At 62.2% G+C, this 22,423-nt stretch overlaps 2 protein-coding genes across 2 annotated transcripts; one reads left to right on the plus strand and one right to left on the minus strand.

Annotated features, from left to right (window-relative positions):
- Positions 1-1,525: 1,525 nt before the first annotated feature.
- UBALD1 (UBA like domain containing 1) lies at positions 1,526-5,589 on the minus strand. The gene is given in 4 exon segments (XM_063143037.1): positions 1,526-1,763; positions 1,765-1,904; positions 3,061-3,123; positions 5,304-5,589. Coding segments are annotated over 4 exon segments (498 nt in total). The 5' UTR covers positions 5,433-5,589; the 3' UTR covers positions 1,526-1,597.
- Positions 5,590-7,835: 2,246 nt separating this feature from the next.
- MGRN1 (mahogunin ring finger 1) lies at positions 7,836-20,100 on the plus strand. Its single transcript, XM_063143201.1, has 16 exons — positions 7,836-8,015; positions 9,736-9,854; positions 10,360-10,448; positions 11,141-11,287; positions 11,739-11,856; positions 12,064-12,130; positions 13,183-13,235; positions 14,609-14,656; positions 15,231-15,299; positions 15,972-16,131; positions 16,716-16,825; positions 17,447-17,670; positions 18,070-18,193; positions 18,923-18,968; positions 19,241-19,366; positions 19,740-20,100. Exons 1-16 carry the CDS (start codon positions 7,928-7,930, stop codon positions 19,859-19,861), a joined length of 1,710 nt encoding a protein of 569 aa, XP_062999271.1. The 5' UTR covers positions 7,836-7,927; the 3' UTR covers positions 19,862-20,100.
- Positions 20,101-22,423: the final 2,323 nt, after the last annotated feature.

Raw genomic sequence — 22,423 nt, forward strand, 5'->3', positions numbered from 1 at the left:
GCTTCGCTCCTCCGCCAAGGAAGACCAGCACCAGCACTTTATCTGCCGGGGGGGGGGCTTGCCACGGCTTTGGCCCTTCTTTGTGGGGAAAGGCAGGCATAGACTCCCCACCCCCACATGCTCAGAGCACAAAGTTCAGCCAGCCCCCCCAATTCTTCAAAGGATTGTCCATCCCCCCCTCCCTGCCATGGGTCCCCTGGAGCTACCCCTGATCTGGCCCCCTGCAGATTAGGGAAGGATTTATTGCGCAAGGAAATGGATCCATAAAGCCTTTCTGTGTTTTCTAAGTGCTGTGAAGAGGTGTTGCGAACTGTTGCTTACTTTCCGCAAGGGGCAGGGCAGGGCTCGGGGCAGCTGCTGCATCCCCACCCCCACCCCCACCCAGGAGGGGCAGTTGCCACCCCCACCGGAGGAGAGCAGGCCCAGAGCAGGGCCAGCACACGTGGGGGCTCGTCTTACTCCCCGGAGGGCCTGGGAGCGCGGTAGAGGCTTAGCAGCGGGGGGTGGGGTGGGGGTAAACTTTGCGGTGCAGGCGCATCATGGCTGTCCCGGGACCCACGCCCCGAGGAGAGCCCAAAAGTGGCAGGCAGCAGTGTGGCCCCGGATCAACAAAGCGGCCCTAGCAGTTTCCACCTCCACCAGGAGCAGGCCGGGAGCCCAGACCCCCAAAGCGCTCTGCATGGCAGCAGGGGACACGGGGTTGTTGCTGGGGAAATGCTCGCCCCCCCCCCTCCCCCAGCCACACACAGCTGCTGTGAAGCTTGCAGCTAAGCTCAGGGCGGGGCGGGGGGTGGAACAAGGCAGTCTGAGGGGACAGCGGATGGTGCCAATACAAAGGGTCTGGCGTAGCACCCCCTGTGAGCCCCGGCGCCATGTTGCAGAGTCCCCTGCCCCACCGCCTGTGCTGCCCCACCCACCTCGGTTCCTCACCCAAGGTGCTGCACAGGGAACATATGTCAGAAAGAATTTAATCCACAAAAAAGAAGTGCACAGGTTATTAAAACAGAACAGTTTAAAAGACACAAACCCCCCCCCCCTCATCTCTGGGGGATGTTTAAATCATAACATGCAAATTGGTCCATGGGTGGTGGCCGCGGTCACCCAGGTGGAGAGCAGAGAGGCCGCCGCGAAGCCCCCGTGTCCTCTGCTTTGGAAATGCTGCAGGCAGAGGTGGGGGAGTGTTCCTTGGAAACCCAGCTGCCTGCCTGCCCCCCACCCCAGGCCTGGCCCCTTTTGCCCTGCAGGTTGGCTTCCAAAGCAAAGCACAGAAACACCTCCTCCCCCCCCCCGCTTTTGGGAGCCCAGCGAAAGGTGCTGGGTCTTGCTGCCTGGGTCTTGCTGCCTTCTCCTTCCACTCACGGCCCCGGGAGTGGGAAGGAGACCCTCCCCCAGAAAGGTGGGGCACTGCTCGAATGCAAGTCTTGCTTGGGGAGGGGGCCAGAGCCCACCCGGCCGCCTCTCCCCCACAGCGCCTCCAGATCCAGGCCAACCCACCGAGGCAAGGAGCGGTTGGCTCGCCCGCTGCCGTTGTGAGCCGCTGAGGCCGCGAGGGCCCCCCTCACCCCCGCCTCGAAAGGGAGCACAGGCCCCGGCCCCCTCATCTCTCTGCCTCCAAAGTGGCACTGGCCTTTGGCTCGGAGCGGGCTTGCTGGGAGACGCTGCCGGGCCAGCCCGCGGGCTGCAAGGGCGCGGCGGGAGTCCAAGGGGGGGAGCCGGCAGGCCAGGCGGAAGGGAGGCCTCCGGGCTGGGGGAGCGGCGGGGGGCGGCGGCGGCGAGGTGGCCATGGAGGCCGTAGGGCTGCTGCTGCTGCTGCTGAAACTCTCCGAGGCCTTGAGGCGGGAGAACATGGCGAGGGCGTCAGGGAAGTTGGGCGGGGTGGCCGGAGTGTTGGCAGGGGTGCACATCTGCAGGGAGAGAGGCGGAGAGAGCGGTCAGAGGACGTCCCTGCCAAACTGCCCCCCCACCCCGTGGCTTTCCTGCAGCAGCATCCTCCGTTGATAAAGCACCTCACATGGACAGCTAAGCGATACCTATTGAGGAAAATGCAGGAACGGGGCTCTGCCCCACAGGCCTACACCAGTCTGAAAGTGGAGGGACACAACCCCAGGAAGGGGGGAATGGCCGTGGCTCCGTGGGGCGCCCCGGCTTTGCGTGCAGAAGGTCCCAGGCTGCAACCCCAGCTGGGAAAACTCTCCCTGCCTAAACCCAGGAGAGCTGCAGCTGCCGGTCCGGGCCAGCCATTCTGGCCCAGGGGTGCCCAGGGTCCGACTCAGTAGGAGGCTGCCTCCTGGGCTCCTGTTTTCCTGAGGGTACTTTCCCGTTTTATCTTGCGTTACTTTCCCAGGGCTGTTCCCCTTTAGCCTTTATCCCGGCCTTCTGCTTCTGTTGTTTGTGCCTCGGTATTTCTTGCAGACTGGGCACGGAGCATCTCTCCTCCTAGCTGAGCAGCAGAAGTGGGTGATCATGAATGCTGCACAGCTGGTCTGATCCTGAGGGGTGCCTCTGCCCAACCACAACGACCTCCTCCATTGGGCCACGTGGGAAACATCCGCCTGTCCCCCACCCCCTCGCGGGGAGAGCGCCTGCTGCTCCAATGCTGGCAGCTTAGCCTGATCAAAGTGTTGTTGGGTTGGGTTTTGGAGCTGGACCTGGGTTCAAATGTCACCTCAACTCACTGGGTTGGCTCGTGAGGCAGGTCGCAATCTCACTTTCCCATTTGCACCGCGGGAAGCCTAATGGCCTACTTCACAAGACTGTTGTGAAGACAAGACACATCATTAAAGGATGGGGCAAGATACAGCAATGGGTGACTTTTCCTGGTCTTCTGAGCTCCGGCTCTTTCTCATGGGTCAAACTGAGATTCTGGCATGCCAAGTTCAACTGCAGCAAGCTAAAGCTTCTCTTCTCCCCCACTGCCAAAGTCCAAACAGGCAAGCACCACCCCAACACACACACACACACACACAAACCTCACAGCCCTGGTTCTGGAAATACGGTGTGCTTCTCCCACCCCACAGCATCTCACGGAGGAAACGGGAGAGTTTTGCAGGGGCCACTTACCATCTGATGATGGGGGTGGCTGTAGGGAACGCTGGATTCCTGGAAAAACGCACTCAAGGCTGTCTGCAGGAAAGGGGAAAAGGGGGAAAGGTAACGTCCTCTTCCTCCTGGCTTGCAGGCAGGGCTACTCAGCCACAGGGCACCTGGAGGCAGTTGCCGACGGAGGGGATGGAGCCCACTGCATGGAGGAGATTCCCCCTCACACACACACACACACTAAAAAAACCACCCAAACTTCTCAGCATCAGTTGACATAAGATTTGATGGGAGAACGTGGCATTTTCCTGTAAAATTCCTCATGGCTAGCCTTGTTTTTTAAATCCCCCTCCCCTACGCCAGTCATGACCCCTCTGACCAAGGAGTTCATGGACTTTGGAAGCTGACATGGACAGTGAGGGGTTCCACAAGGCGAGGGGGGAGAAGGAGAAGGAAAGAGTTCACCCACAGAGGCTGCTGGTATGAGCTGGGTGCAGCCCCAGAGGCAGGCCTCCGCCACTGAGGGAGACCACAGCACCTGATCGCTCTCCAGCCAGGAGACTTTAGCCGCCCTCACGTGGACTCAAGGTCGGGCCGGTGCAGCAGCCGCTTGGGTGGACGCAGGGCCGCAATGCAGGGACGGCTCTCCCTCGCAAGTATTTCTCTCCTACCATGCCTCCCTAAATGGAACCTCCACAATCCGCCCAGAGAGCTTCGGCTATGGGGCAGTATATAAATGTAATAAATAAATAAAATATAAATCCAAAGCGGTCCAACTCTGCAGGGTGTTTATCTGGGACAAACCACTGGAGGAAGCAATCGTCGCTAGGCTCTGCCTGTGAGCTTCCCACAGCGGCATCTGGCTGGCCACTGTTGGAAACAGGTTACTGGGCCAGATGGAACATGCATCTGCTCTAGCTGTGGGGCTCCTCTGTTGTTCTTCCAAAATGCACAGCGGGGGGGGGGGGGAGAGCTTCCTCCGGCTTTCAAATGTAAGAAATGCCACATCTGGATTCCAAACGGCTCTGCCTTTGTAAACAGCGTCCATGGGTTGGTCATGTGAGACCGTTCATGGATCTACAGTTCCCAGGCTCCCTGGGTAAAGGGCCACTGGCAGCCAGGCTTGGAACGGGGTGACCCTCCCCATTCAGACGTGCCCCCAAAGCCCCCTGGCTGGGGCTGCTCTCCTCCCCCAGCGCCATGCCAGGCAGATCTACAGTATAAAGATGTGCCTGCGCTTCCTTGCCTCCTGCTCAGCAGAGACAAGATCAGGGGAGGACCTTGCACTCTCCACACCAGAGGAAAGGGCAGGTGTGAGCACAGCACCCCCCCCCCCCCGCCCCGGAAAGCCCAGAGGGCAGGAACGGGCCCAGGCCACAGCCTGCACCTCCGGGGAAACTCAAGGAGGGGTTGGGGGCGGGAGGACAGACGGACACACCTTAGGATACTTCTAGCCTACTTTATGGGGCCACTGTAAGAATTACTGAGATAATGTGCATGAAGTACTCAGATGTGCTTTAATCCGTCAACCTAGATGATGAGGCCACGTGATCTCAGCTCTAGGATTCTGTGAACTACAGGCAGTGGAACTCAGGTTTTGTGGCAGAATCATCATCATCATCATCTGCACTTTGGACGATCAAATTACTACTCCAACCTCTCCGTCACTTCAAGGAAAGAACGGCTTATACCGGAATCACTTTTGCTGGCATTCCTCCCCTTCGGCCTTTGGCTCCAGATTATCCCTCTAAATCCAGATTGTAAACTCCACGGGGCAGAGACCTGCCCCTGGCTTCCAGGAGTCCATAACGCACCACGTAAATTACAACGTCAACAACAAGAACAGAAGCGCATGGAACACCCCTGGTTGCATGGGACGAAGGAAGCGCCCGTCCTCCGCTGCCGCAGGGCCTGGCACGGAGGGCACTCCGAGGCGGGCTGAGTGCACGGATTACAGGTGAAGAGTGCTATGCACTCTGCACATGCTCGAAGGGACTCTCTGCATTATGACTTCCCACGTCCTGCCGAGCTCCCGCTCCAATCGAGCCCCACAGTCCTGCTGTCGTCCAACCCCTCGGCCCAGATCCCGCCGTGTGTGTCCCCAACGCGAGAGGCAGAAGCGACGCGGGGCCCCTCCCGCGCCGCGACCTAAATACGCAGCACCGCAATACGCCCCCCCCCCCACGCGTCTCTCCGCACAACCTCCGCCCGGGTGCCCCAGCCCCCCCCCCCGGCGCCCATCCCCGCGGCCTCGGGCCTCTGCCCACCTCGTACTGCCAGTGGGCCGCCTGCAGGAGCTGCTGCGCTTGGTCGGCGGCGCAGCCCGCGGCCACCACGAACTGGTTGATCATGACCTGCTGCTTCAGCTCGTCGGACACGTTCCCCGACGACGACATGCTGATGGCGGCCCGGCCCGGCGGCCGCCCCCGTCCCCGCCGCGAGCGCGCGAGCCTTCAGCGAGCGGCCATCGCCGGCGGCTGCCCCCGCCCCGCCGCTGACCCGACGGCGCCGCCTGACTCACTCCACCCGGCTGGGCAGGCGGGCACCCGACGGCGGCGGCGGCCGGGAACGCTGGGAGCTGTAGTCCGCGCCCGCTGCCTCCGCCTCCTGCGCCGGGAGAGGCGCTGGCGAGGGGCTGCTTCGCGCGGCAGGAGGCCGCCAGAGGGGCGTGCGGCGGAGCCTCGCCGTCCCTGTCCCCGGCGCCCTCCGTGGGACAGGCGCGTTTGCCGTCCCTTGGCTTGTGGGTCTCCTTTCCACATGACGCCGCGGCCCCCTGCTCTGTACGCAGGCCCTTGCCCTGGGAGGCACGCTTCCTGAGCATGTGCAAAGCGCGCTGACCACGCCACCCACTCTACCCCCATCCATGTGTTTGGGCCCCTGGCCTACGGAAGCCAAGTCCGGGCAGGCCACCCGCTGCGGGGGAAGGCCAGGCCCGGTCCCTGCGCTTCCTCGGTTCCCCTCCTCCTGCCGTCTCCCTTGCCCGTCTCCCCCGCCACGACCCCAGATCGTAAGGGGCTCACGGAGTCATAAAGTGGGACGGGGCGTCGGAGGTCACGTAGTCCAGCCCCGGTGCTCTCTGGGCTGCCTTGGAGCATCCTTGGCAGATGTCTGGCCGGCCGGCCGGCCTCTGCTTACACGCCTCCAGCGGAGCGGAGCCCAGCAGCTCCGGAGGGCGGCAGCGGAGCCTCTCCCAGCGCCCGAAGGGCTCTCGCTGGCAGGAACCTTCATGAGCCCGGACGCCGGATCAGATCAAGGCCCAGCTAGCCCAGCGTCCCGCTCACACAGGGCCCTGCCGACCATCCGGCTGCGCCTGGGAAACCCACTGCAACAGCACCCTCCTGCCCATGTTCCCCAGCACCTTCTCCTAATGTTTAGCCGAAATCTGCTTCCCTACAACCATTCGTTCTAGTCCTGCCCTGGGGAGCAACGGAGAGCAAGTCCGCTCCATCTTCTGCATGCAGAGTTCCGGGGTAAAAGAGGGCATTCGGTAACAAGGGCCTTACAGGCGAAATAGGCCCCCCAGGAGACAAGCCCCCCCCCCCAGGGAAGGAGGCGCGCGCGCTCAGTTCCTGCCGGCAGCCAGGCACCGCGATGCTGCTTTTTGCAGGGCTGCGTCTCGCCCGCCCTGAGCACCGAGCACATCATGCTCCGCTTCGGGACCACATTTCCCACAAGCCTTTGCTTTGTTTGCATACAAGCTTCTGAGGGGGGCGGATGTGGCTGGAGTGACACGTCAGGGCAGCCAATGAGCAACGTCTCTGTACTGGTACCTGGCCATATAAGGTAAAGAGCTCTGGAAGAGCCAATGGGCTTGCAAGGAGGGCGGGCAGGGAGAGGAGGGCGGTCGGAGAAGGGAGCAGCCGGCTGTCTGCGGAGGGGCGTGGCCGGGGCGAGGGGGCGTGGCCAGCCGCTGCCCAGGCCCACAGGACAGCAATCTGCATATGCTAATTTATATCTATATAGAAAAGGTTGGGGGGGGGGTTATTTACACTTCACAGGAGGCCAAAGCAGCCACTTCATTTCTCTTCCAATTCATCTGAAATAAAATGAACTGTGCCGTTAATTTGCGTCCTGTCCTATTTCACGCCAAACCCATACAAAAAGCCCCCTCCCCAGGGGAGGGGAGGGAGCCCCTCCCCCTTTAGCGTGGCTGCCGAAGTGAGGCGGAAACCTCCCCTCGGCTCCCACGCGCGACCGGGGCTCCCTCCGTGGAAGAGACCCGGGCCCTGAGGAAGGGATCCGGCCGTAGCGACGCCGCGCTTGCTGCCCTGTCAGCGCGAAGCCCCCCCCCACCGCAGCCCCCGCCTTTCAGGACCCCCGCCCCCACCCCCTGGACCTGGCTACTGTCTGTTTGTTTGTTACATTTTCTTACTTCCCATCAGCCGCAATTAAAAAACATAAAACAAGCATAGATAAATTTAAAAACATTAAGGTGTTTTTTTTAAAGCAATGTAAAAACTTGCTAAGTTAAAGACCAGGGAAAGCTTGTGTAAAAAGGTATGTTTTCAGGAGGCGTTTAAAAGATGTTAAGTTTTCCGCTGGACGCCTGGAGCACGCGCACGCGCACCCTTCCCGAAGACGCGTGCCTCTTCTTCTCTTTACTTTTCCTATCTCTAGGGTTCCGCCGTGAGTTTGACGGACAGTGCGCAGTGCCCGCCCCCTCATGGGCGGCTTGTTGTTTTCGCTAGCCGAGCGCGGCGCGGTGCCTTCTGGGCATCGTAGTTCTTCGGCGTGGCGGGCGTCCGGGACGTGCAGCGCGGCGACGGGGCCGCGGGGACTCGCTTTCCCGTCGTGCCCCGCGCAGAAGCGGCCTGCAGGCCTCCCGGACGGACCGAGACTTGTGTGGTAGTCCGACGTTCGCCGGCCTGCTCCCGCCGCCGCCGCCGCCGCCATGGGCTCCCTGCTCAGCCGCCGCATCGCCGGCGTGGAGGACATCGACATCCAGGCCAACTCGGCCTACCGGTACCCGCCCAAGTCCGGTAAGGCCGCGCCCCTCCCCCACCCCTCCCCACCTGCCCCGTCTGGCCAAAGCCCCCCCCCCGACCCCGGCAGACTCCCCCTCTCCGCGTGCACACGTATGCCGGGAAGCCCACCCCCACCCCACCCCACCCCACCCGTCTCCCTCTCGAGACCCCCTCCCCTGCCCACAAAAGGTGTGGGGCGCCCCCTCCCCACCCCCTCCCAAGCCCAAGGGAGAACATCCCCCCTCCCCTCATGAAATGGTGGTGGTGGTCTATTGTTCAGCTGCAGCTGCCCCTTGCTGCGGCGCCCCCTCCGCAAGCCAAGCTCCTGCATCTTGTCACACGCAGCCCTACACTCACACACGCACACGTGCACACACACGTGCACACGCCCAGGCATCCCCATGCCTCTCACCTGGTACCTCCCTTTATCCCTCCGTCCCGCCCGCCACAGTGCAGAGCCTTCTCCCAGCCACCCCACACACGTTGCACCCAGTGCCAACCCGCCTCTGCATCCTGCCCCCCTCCCTGCTCCACACAGCTACTGATCAAGGCTCCTCACCCCTCAGAAACGGGGGCAGCATTGGGCCTGCTTCAGCAGGGGTCTGCTGAGGCTCTTTAGAAGAGTAGATACAAGTGCGAGGGTCAGACCATAAGCAACTGTGAGCAGATGTACCCAAGAATGGAGCATCCTTGGGCTGCAGTAGTCTACCTTGGAGTCCCCAGGCTCACTGCTGGGGGCAGGATGGATCTGTGTTTCCGATCCACTGCGGCTCTTGAGATCATCATCATCATCATCATCATGTATTTATATCCAGCTTTTCCTTTCAAAAGGAAGCCCAAAGTGGCTAACATACAGCATACAATACAATCAAATACATCAGAAGAGATCAACACAGAAGGGGATAATATAATACAGTCCATTTCTTAACCAAAAATGTACTCAAACTCTAGCAGCCAATATAGTAAATTGTTTGGAGGAGGCATGCAAATAATGGGACACGTGTAGTGTCCACACACACGCACACCCAGACCCTCAGTAGGCAGCACTTACAAGGAGCCCCTGTCTTTTTCTCCTGCCCCCACCCCTGGGTCATCGTGCCTCACTGCTGGCTCTCTGCCAAAGACAAACCTGTGTAGAATATTTGGGATGCCGGGTCTATTGCTGCATTGCCCAGTCCTCAGGAGGACAGGATTCTGACAAGAGAAGTATGGATGGGACCAGGACACAGCCCTTGCTGGCACACCTGAGAGAGGGCTCGTGTGGGTTCAGTCCCTGGCCTCTCCAGGTAAGAGCTAGGAAAGGCGCTTGCACGAAGCCCTGGAGAGCTGTTGCTGCCAGTCACAGGAGGCTATTCTGGGCCAGATGGACCCAGGGTCTGGGCCAGGAGAAGGTGGCTTCTGGCTCTCCAGGTGCAGCTCCTGGCCCTGTCCCGCTGCCCGCTGGAGAAGCAGCGTCTTCCCTGATTCACTCTTGGGTGCAAGTCCTGCTGCCCGCCTTTGCATCTGCTTGTGGCGATGGGGGCTACTCCTGTTGTGGGGTCAAAATCTCTACTCAGCCGTGAAGTTCACTGGGTGACCTTGTGCCAGTCATTCTCTTTCATTCTAGCCTGCCTCGCAGGGTTGTTGTGATGATAAACTGGGAAGTGGGGAGAAATAGGTATGCCAGCCTGAGCTCCTTGGAGAAAAAGACGGGGCAGCAGCGTGATGCATAAATGGGCCCTTTTCTCCTCCCCAGGAAGCTACTTTGCCAGTCATTTCTTCATGGGAGGCGAGAAGTTTGACACGCCACATCCCGAGGGCTACCTTTTTGGAGAGAACATGGACTTGAACTTCCTTGGCAACAGGCCCGTCCAGGCAAGTGCTGGGTTTCTTTGGTACTTTTCAGTGATTGGAGGAGGGGAGGGGCAGACGCCAGCAGATGCTCTGAACAGGGTTTCTCTGACACGTAATTTCAGGGGTTGTGGGTTTGTTGTAAAAGCCCTTTTTCCTAGTTACGGAGGCTTCTGGATGTAAAGGTTTCAGAAAAATAAGGTGGAAAATGTTGGATTTTTTTTTAAGGTCAAAATGTTGGGTTTCAGCTTGGATAAAGCCATGAATTCCTGAACTTTGGGGGTGTTGTGTTCTTGCTCTCAGCTGAACGCTCTAATGCAGCTTCTGCCAACCTCACTATCTCCAGATTGTGTTGACTACAACACTGAGCAAACTGGGAGTTGTAGGCTAAGACATCTGGAGGGCACCAGGCAGGTGAAGAGAGTCAGCCAGGGCCACGCTCGGAGGGTCAGCAGAGGCCAGGCCTGGCAGCTGTTTTCTCCAGCTCCTTGTGTTTTACCTCAAAAGGCCTCCTGGTCTTTCGTTTCAGTTCCCCTATGTAACCCCGGCGCCTCATGAACCGGTGAAGACACTGCGAAGCTTAGTGAACATCCGCAAAGACTCCCTTCGCCTGGTCAGGTACTTCAGGCGCCGACGGCTGACCCGTTGGGCTCCTCGGGGCATCGGTGGGCTGTGCCGGTCGCTCGGCTGACGCCCTGCTGGGCCAAGGAGCTTAAAACGCAGGTGGTGGGATCCTGGCTCTGCGGCGCCAAGTTGCGGCGCTTTTGCTTATTTCTCGTTTGCCAGCTTGCTGGATTGTCTGGACCGCAAAGCGCTGCTGCTGCTTTTCAAGCAAAAGACAAAACCCCGATCTTTTGCGCAAGGGAGAGCCGCGTTCAGGCAGAGTTGGGGGTGCCAGGCTTTGATCAGCACTTGTCAACATTCAGGGTTCACACCTCAACTGAAACATTGCTTCGAAACCTACCTTTGTAGCCATGGGGTTGGAAACATTTGCTATTTTTAAGGTGCCCCTCCGCCCCAAAATAATCAACTTCCCCCCCTTAAAAATTACCAAACTCCAAGCTGGCATGGAACTGCATAATGCATATAGGGAAACCTGGGGGTGGAGAGGAGTGCCCTGTTTTTGTTTGTCTGTAATTCTGGTCAGCATGGAGCCGTTGGGAGGCCGGCGTGGCGTGGCTCGTGGCCGCTGGGCAAAGGAGGGCTGGGCAGCCACGCAGGGCTCCCACAGGCTCTGCCTCCTGAACATATTCTCTCACTAGCTGAGTCCACCCTCTCTGCCCCCACTGACTCAGCCTTCCTCTGCGTAGGTACAAAGAAGACGCCGACAGCCCCACGGAGGAGAGCGGGAAGCAGAAGGCCTTGTACAGCTTGGAATTCACCTTTGACGCAGACGCCCGTGTTGCCATCACCATCTACTGCCAGGCGACAGAGGAGTTCCTTAGCGGCATGGCTGTGTAAGTGGCCAGGAAGCCCCAGCGCCGCAAGGCCGCACGGAGGCCTCGGGATGGGTACAGGAAGCCCTCTTTCGCGCTACCTGGGGTCTGTCAAGCGCACCTTGGGCAGGGCCTCTTTTCCGTTGGGGCCGTGATCTTAAGCTACCTAGTGGCGGCTCTTCCAAATGGAGAGTTTGGCTCTAGCTTCATGAGAAGAGCCTCTGCCCCCCCCCACCCCAAGTGGCAGCACTTCAGAGGGGCGCCTCTGTGACCTGGAGAGGGGCACCCCGGGGCCCTTTGCAGGTTGTGTCCCTTCCTCATGTCGAGGAACGCGGCGGTCGGGCCGGGGCGCTAGCCGGGGGCCATGAGAGGCAGCGCCAGACTCTTGGGTGGGGGAGGCCTGGGCCCAAGAGTTCCCGGCCTCCAGCGGCCTCTTGGGGAAGGTGAGCCCGGCCTCTTCTCGCCACTGCAGCTACAGCGCGAAGAGCCCCTGCCTGCAGTCCGAGACGGTGCACTTCAAGCGAGGGCTGAGCCAGCAGTTCTCCTTGCCGTCCTTCAAGATTGATTTCTCCGACTGGAAAGACGATGAGGTGACTCCCCTGGCCCTCTCGCGCTGCCCAAGCGGTTCCGCTCCGGGGCTGTTAGCTTGGCAGGGCTGCGCAGAGCTGGGTTTCCTCCCAACCTTTCTGGAGCTGTGGTCTTGCAGGGTGACCCTTGGGGGCCTTGAATGTGCCAGGTGCCCCTGCCGGGGGTCTTGGCTGCACAACTCACCCCTCCCCGTCTCCTCTCTTTTCCAGCTGAACTTTGATCTGGACCGAGGCATCTTCCCCGTGGTCATCCAGGCCGTGGTGGATGAGGGTGATGGTGAGAGGCCTGCTTCCTCGGCTTGGGGGTGGGAGCTGGCCGGGTGGGCTCAGCTTTTGGCTCGCAGCCCGGGCAAGTGTTGGCCGAGGGGCTTGAGCAGCATTCCGAAGGGGCCGGGCGATGGCGGAAATGGATCGCTCCGGGACGGGAATCATCCTACGCAGATTTAGGCAGAAGAACGTCCTGCAGCTCCCTGTGGGGCCGTTGAGTGCTAGGAGCTGTAGGGCACTTTCTGTCTCTGTGTGCAAAGGATGGCGCCCTCAGTGCGTTCCAAAGGCTCCAGCCGAGGCGGCTAGATGTCTGCCCTGGGGCCGGGGTGGGGGGCGAGCCGGCAGTCTCTCTCAGAGCTGCCCACCTCAGGGCTGGCGCGGCCGTCTCCTCCTTGCCCACGTGCCTCTCCTGGCACTGGGCACAGGACGGCCTTTGGGCACGGCTGAAGGGGGTCGGCCGTGTCTTCAGACGCGTGCCATGGATCGACGCCAGTTTAATGGATCCATTTCTACTTTGAAGGAGGAAATGTTCCTTCTGGCCTCCTAGGAAGACCGTTAACTTCTTAATCACGGGCGACGCTTCAGGCACGTGTCCGTGGGAGGAAAGGGAGAACCGGCGGGGGCGGGGCTTTCTCAGTCCTTCCCAGCACCTGTCCCTCCAGCCAGATGTGGACCTTGGAGCTCTTCAAGCCTCAGTCGCGGAGGGAGCTGCTCCCTCAGGCCACCGGCGTAAACCCAGAGCCCACGGGGATGCGGTGCGAGGGCGCTCTTGCTCCTCGTCGTGGGCCTGTCCAGCCCGCCACGTGGAAGACACCAAGGCCTTCTCTTCCGTTTGCAATCATGAGATGGGGAGCAAGCAGGACCCCAGGGCACTCCCCCCCCACCCCACCCCCACACTGAGCGTCCGTTCTCACACGGCGTTTCATGCCCAGAGAGCCGCCGCTGCAGGGGTTCCTTCGTGGCCCCTTCCGGCGCTCAATCTCTCCTGGGGGTGGAGTGCAGTGGACGTGGGCTTGCCCGCCTCCTTGCCCAGGGCTCACGGGCGTTGTGGTTTCCTCCTAGTTGTTGTGGAAGTGACTGGCCACGCCCACATCCTCCTGGCTGCCTTTGAGAAGGTAAGCGCCGTCCCCCTTCGCCTGCAGGCCTCGCTCGTTGCCAGCATTTGCCGAGGCCCCTTCTTCCCCAGCCCCTGGCTTGAGCATGGGGGGTGGGGAGGTGGGGGGCGTCGGCTGACAGGTGGTGCAAGCCCCACCTCTCCCGGAGGCTGCTGGGCTTGTGGTGAGGGAGGCAGGTAGGGTCAGGGTGGGGAGGGACCAGAGCGGGTCTGCCCGTGTCGGGCCGACAGTCACCTCGCCTCACCTCTCCCATTCGCAGTGGCCGGGACTCCGTTTGCCCCTTGGCCCTTCTGCTCCAGCTGGGAGGGTCAGTCGGCTTTTGATCTGTGTCCGTTCCACATTCATGAGTCTGCTCTGTCCCCTTTCTCTGCGAAAAGAGTCGCGCGTTTTGTGCTAAAATGCACGCTCTGATGTTATCTATTAAATTTATATACTGCCCTACTCAGCATGATTTAACAGTAATTTAAAAGATCGAAAGCAACAATAAAATAACCAGAATAATAAATATAACAGTAAAAATATTAAACTATTAAAACATTAAGGATGAAAATCTATGCATATTTAGACAGAGGGTGAAATCCTACAATTCCCAGCATGGCCGGCTGGCGTGTGGGAGCTGTAGGACTTTTTCTGTCTAAACGTCCACAGAATTATGCCATAAGTGTATTTATTTATTTATTTTATTACGTTTATATACCGCCCCATAGTCAAAGCTCTCTGAGCAGTTTACAGTATTAAAGAACTAGCAGTAAAGTCAATAATCAGAGCAGCAGATTTAAAATTAAATGCCTGGTGGAAGAGGAAGGTCTGAACCTGGCGTCCGAACGTGTACGGTGAGGACACCAGGCGGACCTCCCTGGGAAGGGGATGCCGCGGGTGGGGTGGGGTGGGGTGGGGGGCCCTCCAGAGAAAGCTCTTTCCCAGGTAGCCACGCATCACGCCATGGTGGGGGGTGGGGGGCAGCGCCCACCGGGCCCCTTTTACGTAAAATGCGTGCTTTCCCCCGCGCCTTTTAGTGTGAAGCCGAGGGCTTTTTCACGAACTCTGGAGATGCGCCGAATGAAAAGGGTTACGCCGCTCTGTTCAAGAGGTGCAAATCGAGTGGGTTCACTTCCGAACGGGGCCGGAACGAAGCCCCAGAGGCCCCCCCCCCCTTCGGGGCCCTCATGCCCACTCTGCTGCTTTTCGCTTACAGTGGGGGGAATCTGCAGAAACATAAGTCTCAGGTCTTGTAATGGAAGTAACCCCTGCGGTGGATCCATGCCGCCACCCTTCCGAACTGCGCGAGCGGCTTGGGCTGTGCGTGTCGAGGGCCTTTGTGCCTCTGGGCGCCGCTCACCTCCACCCGCCTGGCCTTTCTTCTTCTCCTGCAGCACGTTGACGGCAGTTTCTCCGTGAAGCCCTTGAAGCAGAAGCAGATCGTAAGTCCCCTCCCTTTTTCGTAACCCTGCGGGGAGCGGAGAGGCCCTGGGCGCTGTGCCAGTGAGGCTTTGCCCTGTTGGTGCCAGGTACGGGGAGGTTCAGCAGGCTCTGCTCCGGGGCGCTCCAGGTCTGGGCCTCACAGTTGGCTGGCTCAGTCGGGCAGAGCATGATCCTAATAACGCCAAGGCTGTGGGTTCGAGTCCTGCAGTCCCCTGGCCTGTTTCCTGGCCGGACAAGGAGCAGGGCTGGTTCTAGGAGAGCTCCTGAGCAGGAAAGTGCTCTGCTCTTCACCAGCAGGTGGCGTTTGGGGCTATGGGGGTGGGGTGGGGCGGGGCGGGGCGGGGCGGGGGGCCTTCAGATCCCCCCCACCCCTCACCCGCCCCGCCTGGCTCACCTGCTCCCTCCCCTTTTACTTATGTGCCTTGTATTCAGAACGTGTTGTGTTTGAGCTCCCTTGAATATCCCCGTGGAGGTGGGGAGGGCGCTGCAGGGGGGGGGGCTTCAGAGTAGCAGCGGTTGCTGCCGCTGCCGCCGCTGCCGCCGCCACCCCTGCTTTGTCCTGCTCTCCCGCAGGTGGACCGGGTCAGTTACCTGCTCCAGGAGATCTACGGCATTGAGAACAAGAACAACCAGGAGACCAAGGTGAGGAGGGGGCGGGCGGCGCCTGGGCTCCGGCTGCCCATTTCAGGGCTGAAGGGGAGTTTGTGCGCCAGGCACTCCCGGCACCTCGTGACCTTGCCGTCTCCTTCCTCGGCCTGTCAGCGTTTCCCTTTGGGGGTTTAGCTGACTCCAGTGTTCGAGGCAGTCAGCCTGTGTGCACCGGTCGCTGGGGAACGTGGTGGAGAGGCTGCTGTCGCACCGTGCCCTGCTTTCTTGGTCCCTGGCCGATGGCTGGTCGGCCACTGTGTGAACGGCGTGCTGGACTAGGTGGACCCTTGGTCTGATCCAGCCTCAGGGCTCTTCTGATGAGTTTCTCTCTTGGCTCCTGGCGGCCCACAGCTGGGCCTTCCTCAACCCGCCTAGGCCAGGAAAGCAGCAGGGCTCTGCCAGCTGGGGCCCCCTTCCGTGTAGGGTGCGATGTAGGCCCAGCGATGCGAGCGTGGCGAGCCCCAGGGCCCCCGCTGCTCTTGCAAGGGGACGCAGAGGGCAGGAGGGGGGCTGTCAGCTGCTGCCACTAGTGGAGGAGGAGGAGGAGCAGCGCCTCAGAGGCTGCCTGGGGGAGAACAGGGCCGGGCTCTGCCTTGCCCCGTGCAGGGAGGGTCTCGAGCCGTGCCAGGCAGCCACTCAGCCGCCCCCCTTCCCCCCCCCTTGCAGCCCTGCGATGACGAGAACAGCGACAACAGCAACGAGTGCGTGGTGTGCCTCTCCGACCTGCGGGACACCCTCATCCTGCCCTGCCGGCACCTCTGCCTCTGCAACTCCTGCGCCGACACCCTGCGCTACCAGGCCAACAACTGCCCCATCTGCCGCTTGCGTGCGTCGCCCGGGGGCGCTCTCTCTCGGGGGAGGGGCCTCACCAGCGGAGTCCAGGCTGGGATGCAGTGGGGTCTCCCCGCCCCTTTGGATGGTCCCAGGGGCCGAGGGCCAGTTGGGTGCCTGCAGATCTCAGGGGTGCCTGGCGCAAATAAAGCGTCCTCGGTGGCGTCGGCTGGGGCTGCCCTCAGGCTCTTTGGGGAACCAAAGACGTGTTCTTTCCGTGGGTGGCATTTCCGTGGCAGAGCGAGGGGCCCGGTCTCGCCGAATGGCCACAGGAGCCTCCCAGATTCCCCGTTCTGTGATGGGGCAGGCTGTCAGGAGCGCTGGAGGGGCTGCAAGGGTTGTGCCGTGGCAGCCAGAAGGCTGCTGGGGCCGAGGGGGCAGGCCTGCCGCCCCCCAGCACACCCTGTCCCTTTGTCCCAGCGCCTGCCACGTTCCCAAGGGACCTGGGCTAGCAGGTGTTTTTGAGATCCCAGAGCCCGCCCCGCCCCCAGCGTGGAGCAGGCAAAGGACGTGCATCTCGCTGTGGAAGGATCCGGGAGCAGAGGTGTGAGAGTGATCCTCCCTCGCTTTCCCTCGCAGCCTTCCGTGCCCTGCTGCAGATCCGGGCGGTGAGGAAGAAGCCGGGGGCCCTGTCGCCTCTCTCTTTCAGCCCTGTCCTGGCGCAGACCCTGGACCACGACGAGCATTCGGTGAGGGCAGAGCTCTGGCCAGGCACCAGCTGCCTCGCTGGGATCATAGGTGGAGACCTCGGAGCTGGGTGGACGCGAGTTCCAGGCCCACCTTTCCCAGGTTCCCTGTCTGGCCTTGGGCAGACCCCCTTCCGGCTGCCTCGGTTCCCCACCTCTGGGGGCAACGGAGTGGCAGTGACCCGCCTCGCAAGATGGCACGGGCGAGGTGCTCTAAAGACGGCGGAGGGAGGGAGGGAGGGAGGGAGGCGGGGAGGAGCTGTGTGCCTGATTCAGCAGGACAGCTTACTCAGGAGAGGGCCCGGATCCGTGGGTGAGAGCAGGAGGCGCCCTTGAGGGCAGAGCCCCCCTCCCCCGGCAGAGGCGCCCCTTGACTGAGGAAGGGAGCTTGAGGTTTTACGACCTCCCCATGTGGGTGGTGGTGGTGGTGGTGGTGGTGGTGGGGTGTTCTCTCCACCCCCACCCTCCTTGTAGGCAGCCTGGCTCAACCTGCTGCCTCCCAGCTGGAGGGCACTGGGTTGGGGAAGTCTGCGGCGCCTTCCGTTCCACGCCAGCTAATCTCCTGCCAACGCCGCCCGTGATGGTGGCCTCGCTCCCTCCCTCCCTCCCTCCCTCCCTCCGCAGTGCTCTGACAACATCCCTCCGGGCTACGAGCCCATCTCCCTGCTGGAAGCCCTGAACGGCCTGCGCTCCATCTCTCCCTCCATCCCCTCCGCTCCTCTCTACGACGAGATCACCTACACCGGGGTGCTGGATGGGCTCCCACTGTCCGGCAGGCCCCTGGTGGGGCTCGATCGAGCCGTGGAGAGCGGCCACCAGAAGAGCAAGCACAGCAAGTCCCCCGACAGGTGAGCCGCTGGCCACTGGGGTTGGCAAAGGCACGTGCGGAAGCCTGGGGCTAAAAGCCTACATCCACCCCCCACCCCCCCGCTGGCAGGCCAGTGCTCCACGTCCGCTCCGCACACGGCTTCCTTTCCAGGAGCATTGATGCTCGGTGGGGCCTCCCTTTGCCCAGGGTTGTGGCTCTGAGCGTCCTGTGTCCCTCTTGCTCTGCTGTGGACACAGTGTGGGGCCCAGTTGGAGCCCATCCCCATCCCGGAATCTCTCAGGGGGTGGGGTGGACCCCACGACTAGGCTCTCCACAACTGCGCCTTGAGGGGGCTGGAGTCCTGGCGCCACTCTTCTGGGCAGATCCGCAGTGCCAGTGCGCTCTCCCCCCCTCTCCCTCTTTCTCTCTCTCTCGGCAGCGCCCTGCGCTCCCCCTCTTCACCAATCCACGAAGAGGACGAGGAGAAGCTCTCGGAAGACTCGGACTTGCCGCCTCCGCTGGTGGGGACGGAGCGTGGGCTGCGTGAGGGCAGCTCCCCGGAGGCGAGTCCCTTCTTCTGCCCATGCCGGGGGCGCCGGGGCTCTTGCCACTTCAAGGATGGCCAGGCCGTCTGCCCGGGCACTGCTGCCTGAAGAACCATGGGCTTCCTTCTGGCACCAGCTGCACAAAGGCCGGAGAGCCCTCAGTCAGGGCACGCCTGAAGCTGGGTTCCTGCGGGGGGGGGGGGGGGCGCTGCGCGAAAGGGCTCCTTGCAGCTCTTGGGCCTCTTCGCTGTCCCTGCAGGGAACGGACCCTGAGGACGTTCACGTGTCGCAGGGGCGTTTGGGTGGCGAGCAGCCTCCAGTTCGCGTGACTCCTGAACCCGGGCACTTTAGGTTGCTGTTTGTAGGTTGAACAATCCAAAGCTAACCTGGCAACAAATTGTAAGTGGACTTTGGGTTGTTTAACCCACAAACAACCCAAAGAGCCTGGGTCCAGATGGCCTGCTAACAACCTATGAATGAGCTGATTGTAGGTTGCTGTTTAAAAGCCAAGGTGGCTTCCCGAGCTCCGGCGGCTTCCTCCCAGGAGGGCCTGGGCAAACCCCAAACTCCCCATTTCAGAATGGTTTCCAGGAAGCCAGTTTGGTCAAAGGAGATGCAGCCGGGGCCGGCACAGCTGTAGGGGAAGCTGCATCGGAGCGGGGAGAAGACCCCTTGCCCTGTTCCCCCTTTGCCCAAGCCCTTGGCGAGGGCAGAGGCCAGGACTCACCCTGGGCTCCTCTCTTCCAGAGCCTGACAGCGGAAGAAGCAGAGGACGTCTCCTCCCTGCAGCCAGGTAAGCACGGACTGGGCCTAAGGGCGGGGTGGGGGGCATCCCTTTCGTTTGTGAGGTTGGAAGTGGGCGTAGGGTCCCCCGAGGGGGTCGCACGAGCAGGCGGAGCGCCGAGGGCGAGGGGCCGGGCTCTGTGGCTGAGGCGGAGCAGCCTGTGCCGGAGGAGGCCTCGAGGCGGTCCAGCCCAGGCGGGACCAGCTGGCCTGGGGGAGGGCTTTGAGCGCAGGGACTCCCGGGGCCACGGCAACGCTGACCCTTCCCCCGGCCTGCCTCAGGTAGCCAGCCCCCCTCCCTCGAGGACATCGTCCAGGAGAGCGGCGGCAGCAGCAGCGGCAGCCCCTGCGAGCCCCAGAGCCTGCCCAAACTGGAGAGTGAGCTGCCAGCCGACGTCTACCTGCCAGGTAAGGGCTAAACGGAGGCGGATGGAGGATACCTGGGCCGCGTGCCTGCAGAAGTCGTGGGAGCAGGTCCCGGAGGCCTGAGCGGCACTGAAACGGGCGGTGGGAAGAGCGGCAAAGTCCCTGCGAGAGCTGCCCGTTGAGAAGGCCACGTGGGGTGGGACGGGGGGCAGCACAAGAATTAAGGGAGCGGGTGGGGAAGGCCCATACACTCCTGCCCTGCCTCCCCCCCCCCCGGAACACTTTCCCTGCCTGGCTGGACTCCTGCTCTGCTGGGATAGAGGAGTGAGCGAGTCCGTCCTTCCAGGAGGGGTAGGGCAGCGCAGCGCAGCTCCTGACCAGCCCTCTCCCTCCCTCCCTCCCTCCCCTCCCACAGGCTCTTCCGACTTCGCCGGCGCCCTCCTGAGCCGCGGGAGCAGCAGCCCTGAGCAGCAGCCGCCGCCCTTCCTCTTCAGCCAGCCCCACCTCTGCGTGGAAAGCGGGCAGAGCCCGTCCTGAGCGCCTGGCTCGGGCCACAGCCACAGCCGCCACGGTGGCCGAATGCCAAACACCTCCCGGGCCTCTGGCCTGCGAGAAGCTGCTCCTCCCTTCCCCCCCGCCCACCCGCCAGGGATCCTTGAAGGGCCGCAGAGTGAGGCCGTTGGCCGCCCTCCCGCCGCTGGGCTCGTGCCCAGACCGCTCTCCAGCGGGGGACCTGTGTCTTTGTAGAGACGTGCATGCACCGGCCGCGCCCCGCCCCCCCCCACTCCAGCCGCCGTCTGCTCCTCCCTGCCCTTCCTCCTGCCTTGCCGTGCTGCAGGCAGGGCTCCCTCCCCTCTGCTCCCCTCTTGTAAATATGCCCTGGGGCTTTGGCCCCTCCAAAGCCCTCTCTGCACTCTTGCCAGCCTGCCGTGCTGTTGCCGGGAGGGAGCGGGGGGAGGCTCTGGGCAGGGAGGGCTCCTTGCGCCTGCTGCCCCTGACCCTGTGGACAGGTGGGCGCACGCTGTTCCCTCTCTTCCCAGGCTCTGCCACTGCTGACCGAGAAATCCGGGCGTCCCTGCCCAGGCTGGCTAGAGGGCCGAGCCAGCGGCAGCACAGGCTGGCACTCGCTGCCCCAAGCACTGCTGCCTTTTACAGGAAGCAGCCTGGAGAGGGCCGGCTGGCCGCCTGAGCGAGAGCAGCTGCCCCTGGCTTTGGCCCACGCCCCCTCCCCCCCAAATCTTTGGGGTGCCCTCGTTGGTTCCCATCCAGGGCTGCCAGCACAGGGCTTGTCGGGCGGAGGAGGTGCAAGGCCAGCTGGCGCAGCCCACGCCTCCCTCCAAGCCCCCGGCCGGCCTGCACGCAGGGCTCTTGCCTTTTGGCTCGAGGCTGCTCCAGGCCTGGGCCCACCCGGCGCTCCCCAGCTGGGGAGGCAGGAGGCTTGGGCTGAGCCTCCAGAGAAATGCTGTGGGGGCGGATGTAGGGGGCGGGGGCAGGGTGGGGAGAAGCAAGCTGGGTGGGCGGGGCGGAAGCCGGGCGCTCCCTTCCTCTCTGGCTCCATGGCGGGACCGGGCTGCCCCGTGCCTCGTCCTCTGAAGGCAGGCAGGGGGCCCCTTCCCGCCGCCCCTCTCCTGAGAAACGCCTTCCGCTTGCGGGCTCGGAGTAGGAGGCTCTTTTGCTGCCAGCTGCCGGTCTTTCTCTGCCCCACACCCCGAGGGCAGCGCTGCCCTCCTGCCCCCTTTGGGCTCTGTACGTTCCTCTGTGTAGGCATAACCCCGTCCTGCGTCCATCCCGGGTGGTGGTTGGCTTTGAGGCCAGGCGCCTTCTGTCCGTGAACTCTGCAGGGCTACCTGCCTGCTGCCGTGGGCCGGTCCTGGAGCATCCAGGCGGCCCTCCCATTTTGCGGCCAGGTGGGGCCCTCACAGGCTGACTGCTGATGCAGCCTCTTGGCTGGGAAGCGGCCTGTTCCAGGGTTGCCTCCGGCACAGACCCAAGGTGGGAAGCCCCCCCCCCCTTTCCCTCAACCTCCCACTTTCAGGGTGGGGATAATATGGACCTACTTTACACGGTTGTTGCAAGGGTTATTTTGGTGATGTATGTGGAGTTCTCTAAGCATTTGAAATGCGCTACATAAATACTAAGTATTACTACATGTTGCCTTCTGTCCTTTTGTTGCACATGCCCTGAGCTGTCTTTGCAGCCCCTGCAATGGTGGGCCTGCAGCAGCTGCATCATGTGGGCCACTGCCCTCACCCCCACGTCGGCAAGGGCCCTGCGCCTGAGGCCCTGGGGCGGGTGGCTGAGAGAGAGGCCGCTGCCACGCCCGGGAGGGGTCGCCTTGAGCAGAGGCTGTTCGCTTGCGGGGGTGCTGCGTAGGACTCCCTCGTGGGGGGCGCTGCCTGCCTTCGGGGCGTTTTCCCTCCTCCTCGATGCCCACCCTGGCTTTGGCGCAAGGAGCTCCCTTGACCACCTGCCACTTCTGCCAGTGGTGTTGCCCCTGTGGCAACAGGTAGGTGGGGCAGGCGCACAAGGTGGAAAATCCGACTGCCCGCCCGCCCCCCTCCCCCTGCCGCCGCCCAGCGAAACACGCCTTTCATGGTCTGCCACAGCCCGTTGATCTTGGGCGGTTCCTTTATCAGACCATCTTTGATGCTGGCAGGCGGGCAAGACGGTTTGTTTCCATTGAAAGGGCAGCCGTTATTGGGAACAATACACCAGCTCTCTCCCGCTCGCCCCGACCGACGGTTGGCCCCATTGGCACGGGCCACCACTGTTTGTCTCGTCCCGCCGGGCAGGCCCACGCTTGTCTGCTGCCTGGCACGGAGGGGGCAAAGGCTCCTTGCCAAAGCACCGGGCGGAGGGGATGCCCCGTCGCCTGTAGCTGCGCAGAAGCCGGCGTTCTGCATGCCTGGAAGGCGCAGGGGTGCCCTGCCTCCAGCCGCGTCCAGGGGCGCAGGACCCCTCCGCTCACCCTGTGCTGTACGGCACTGGCCGCGTGGGCCGGCCTAGGAGGGAACCCTCTCAGGGAACACCCGCAGCCTGCAGATGCAGAACGTGTCCATGTTCGGTGGAGGGGGAGAAATCGGAGGATGTCTTAATGTG

Source organism: Elgaria multicarinata, chromosome 17, assembly GCF_023053635.1.
Source record: "Elgaria multicarinata webbii isolate HBS135686 ecotype San Diego chromosome 17, rElgMul1.1.pri, whole genome shotgun sequence".
Classification (NCBI taxonomy): Eukaryota; Metazoa; Chordata; class Lepidosauria; order Squamata; family Anguidae; genus Elgaria; species Elgaria multicarinata.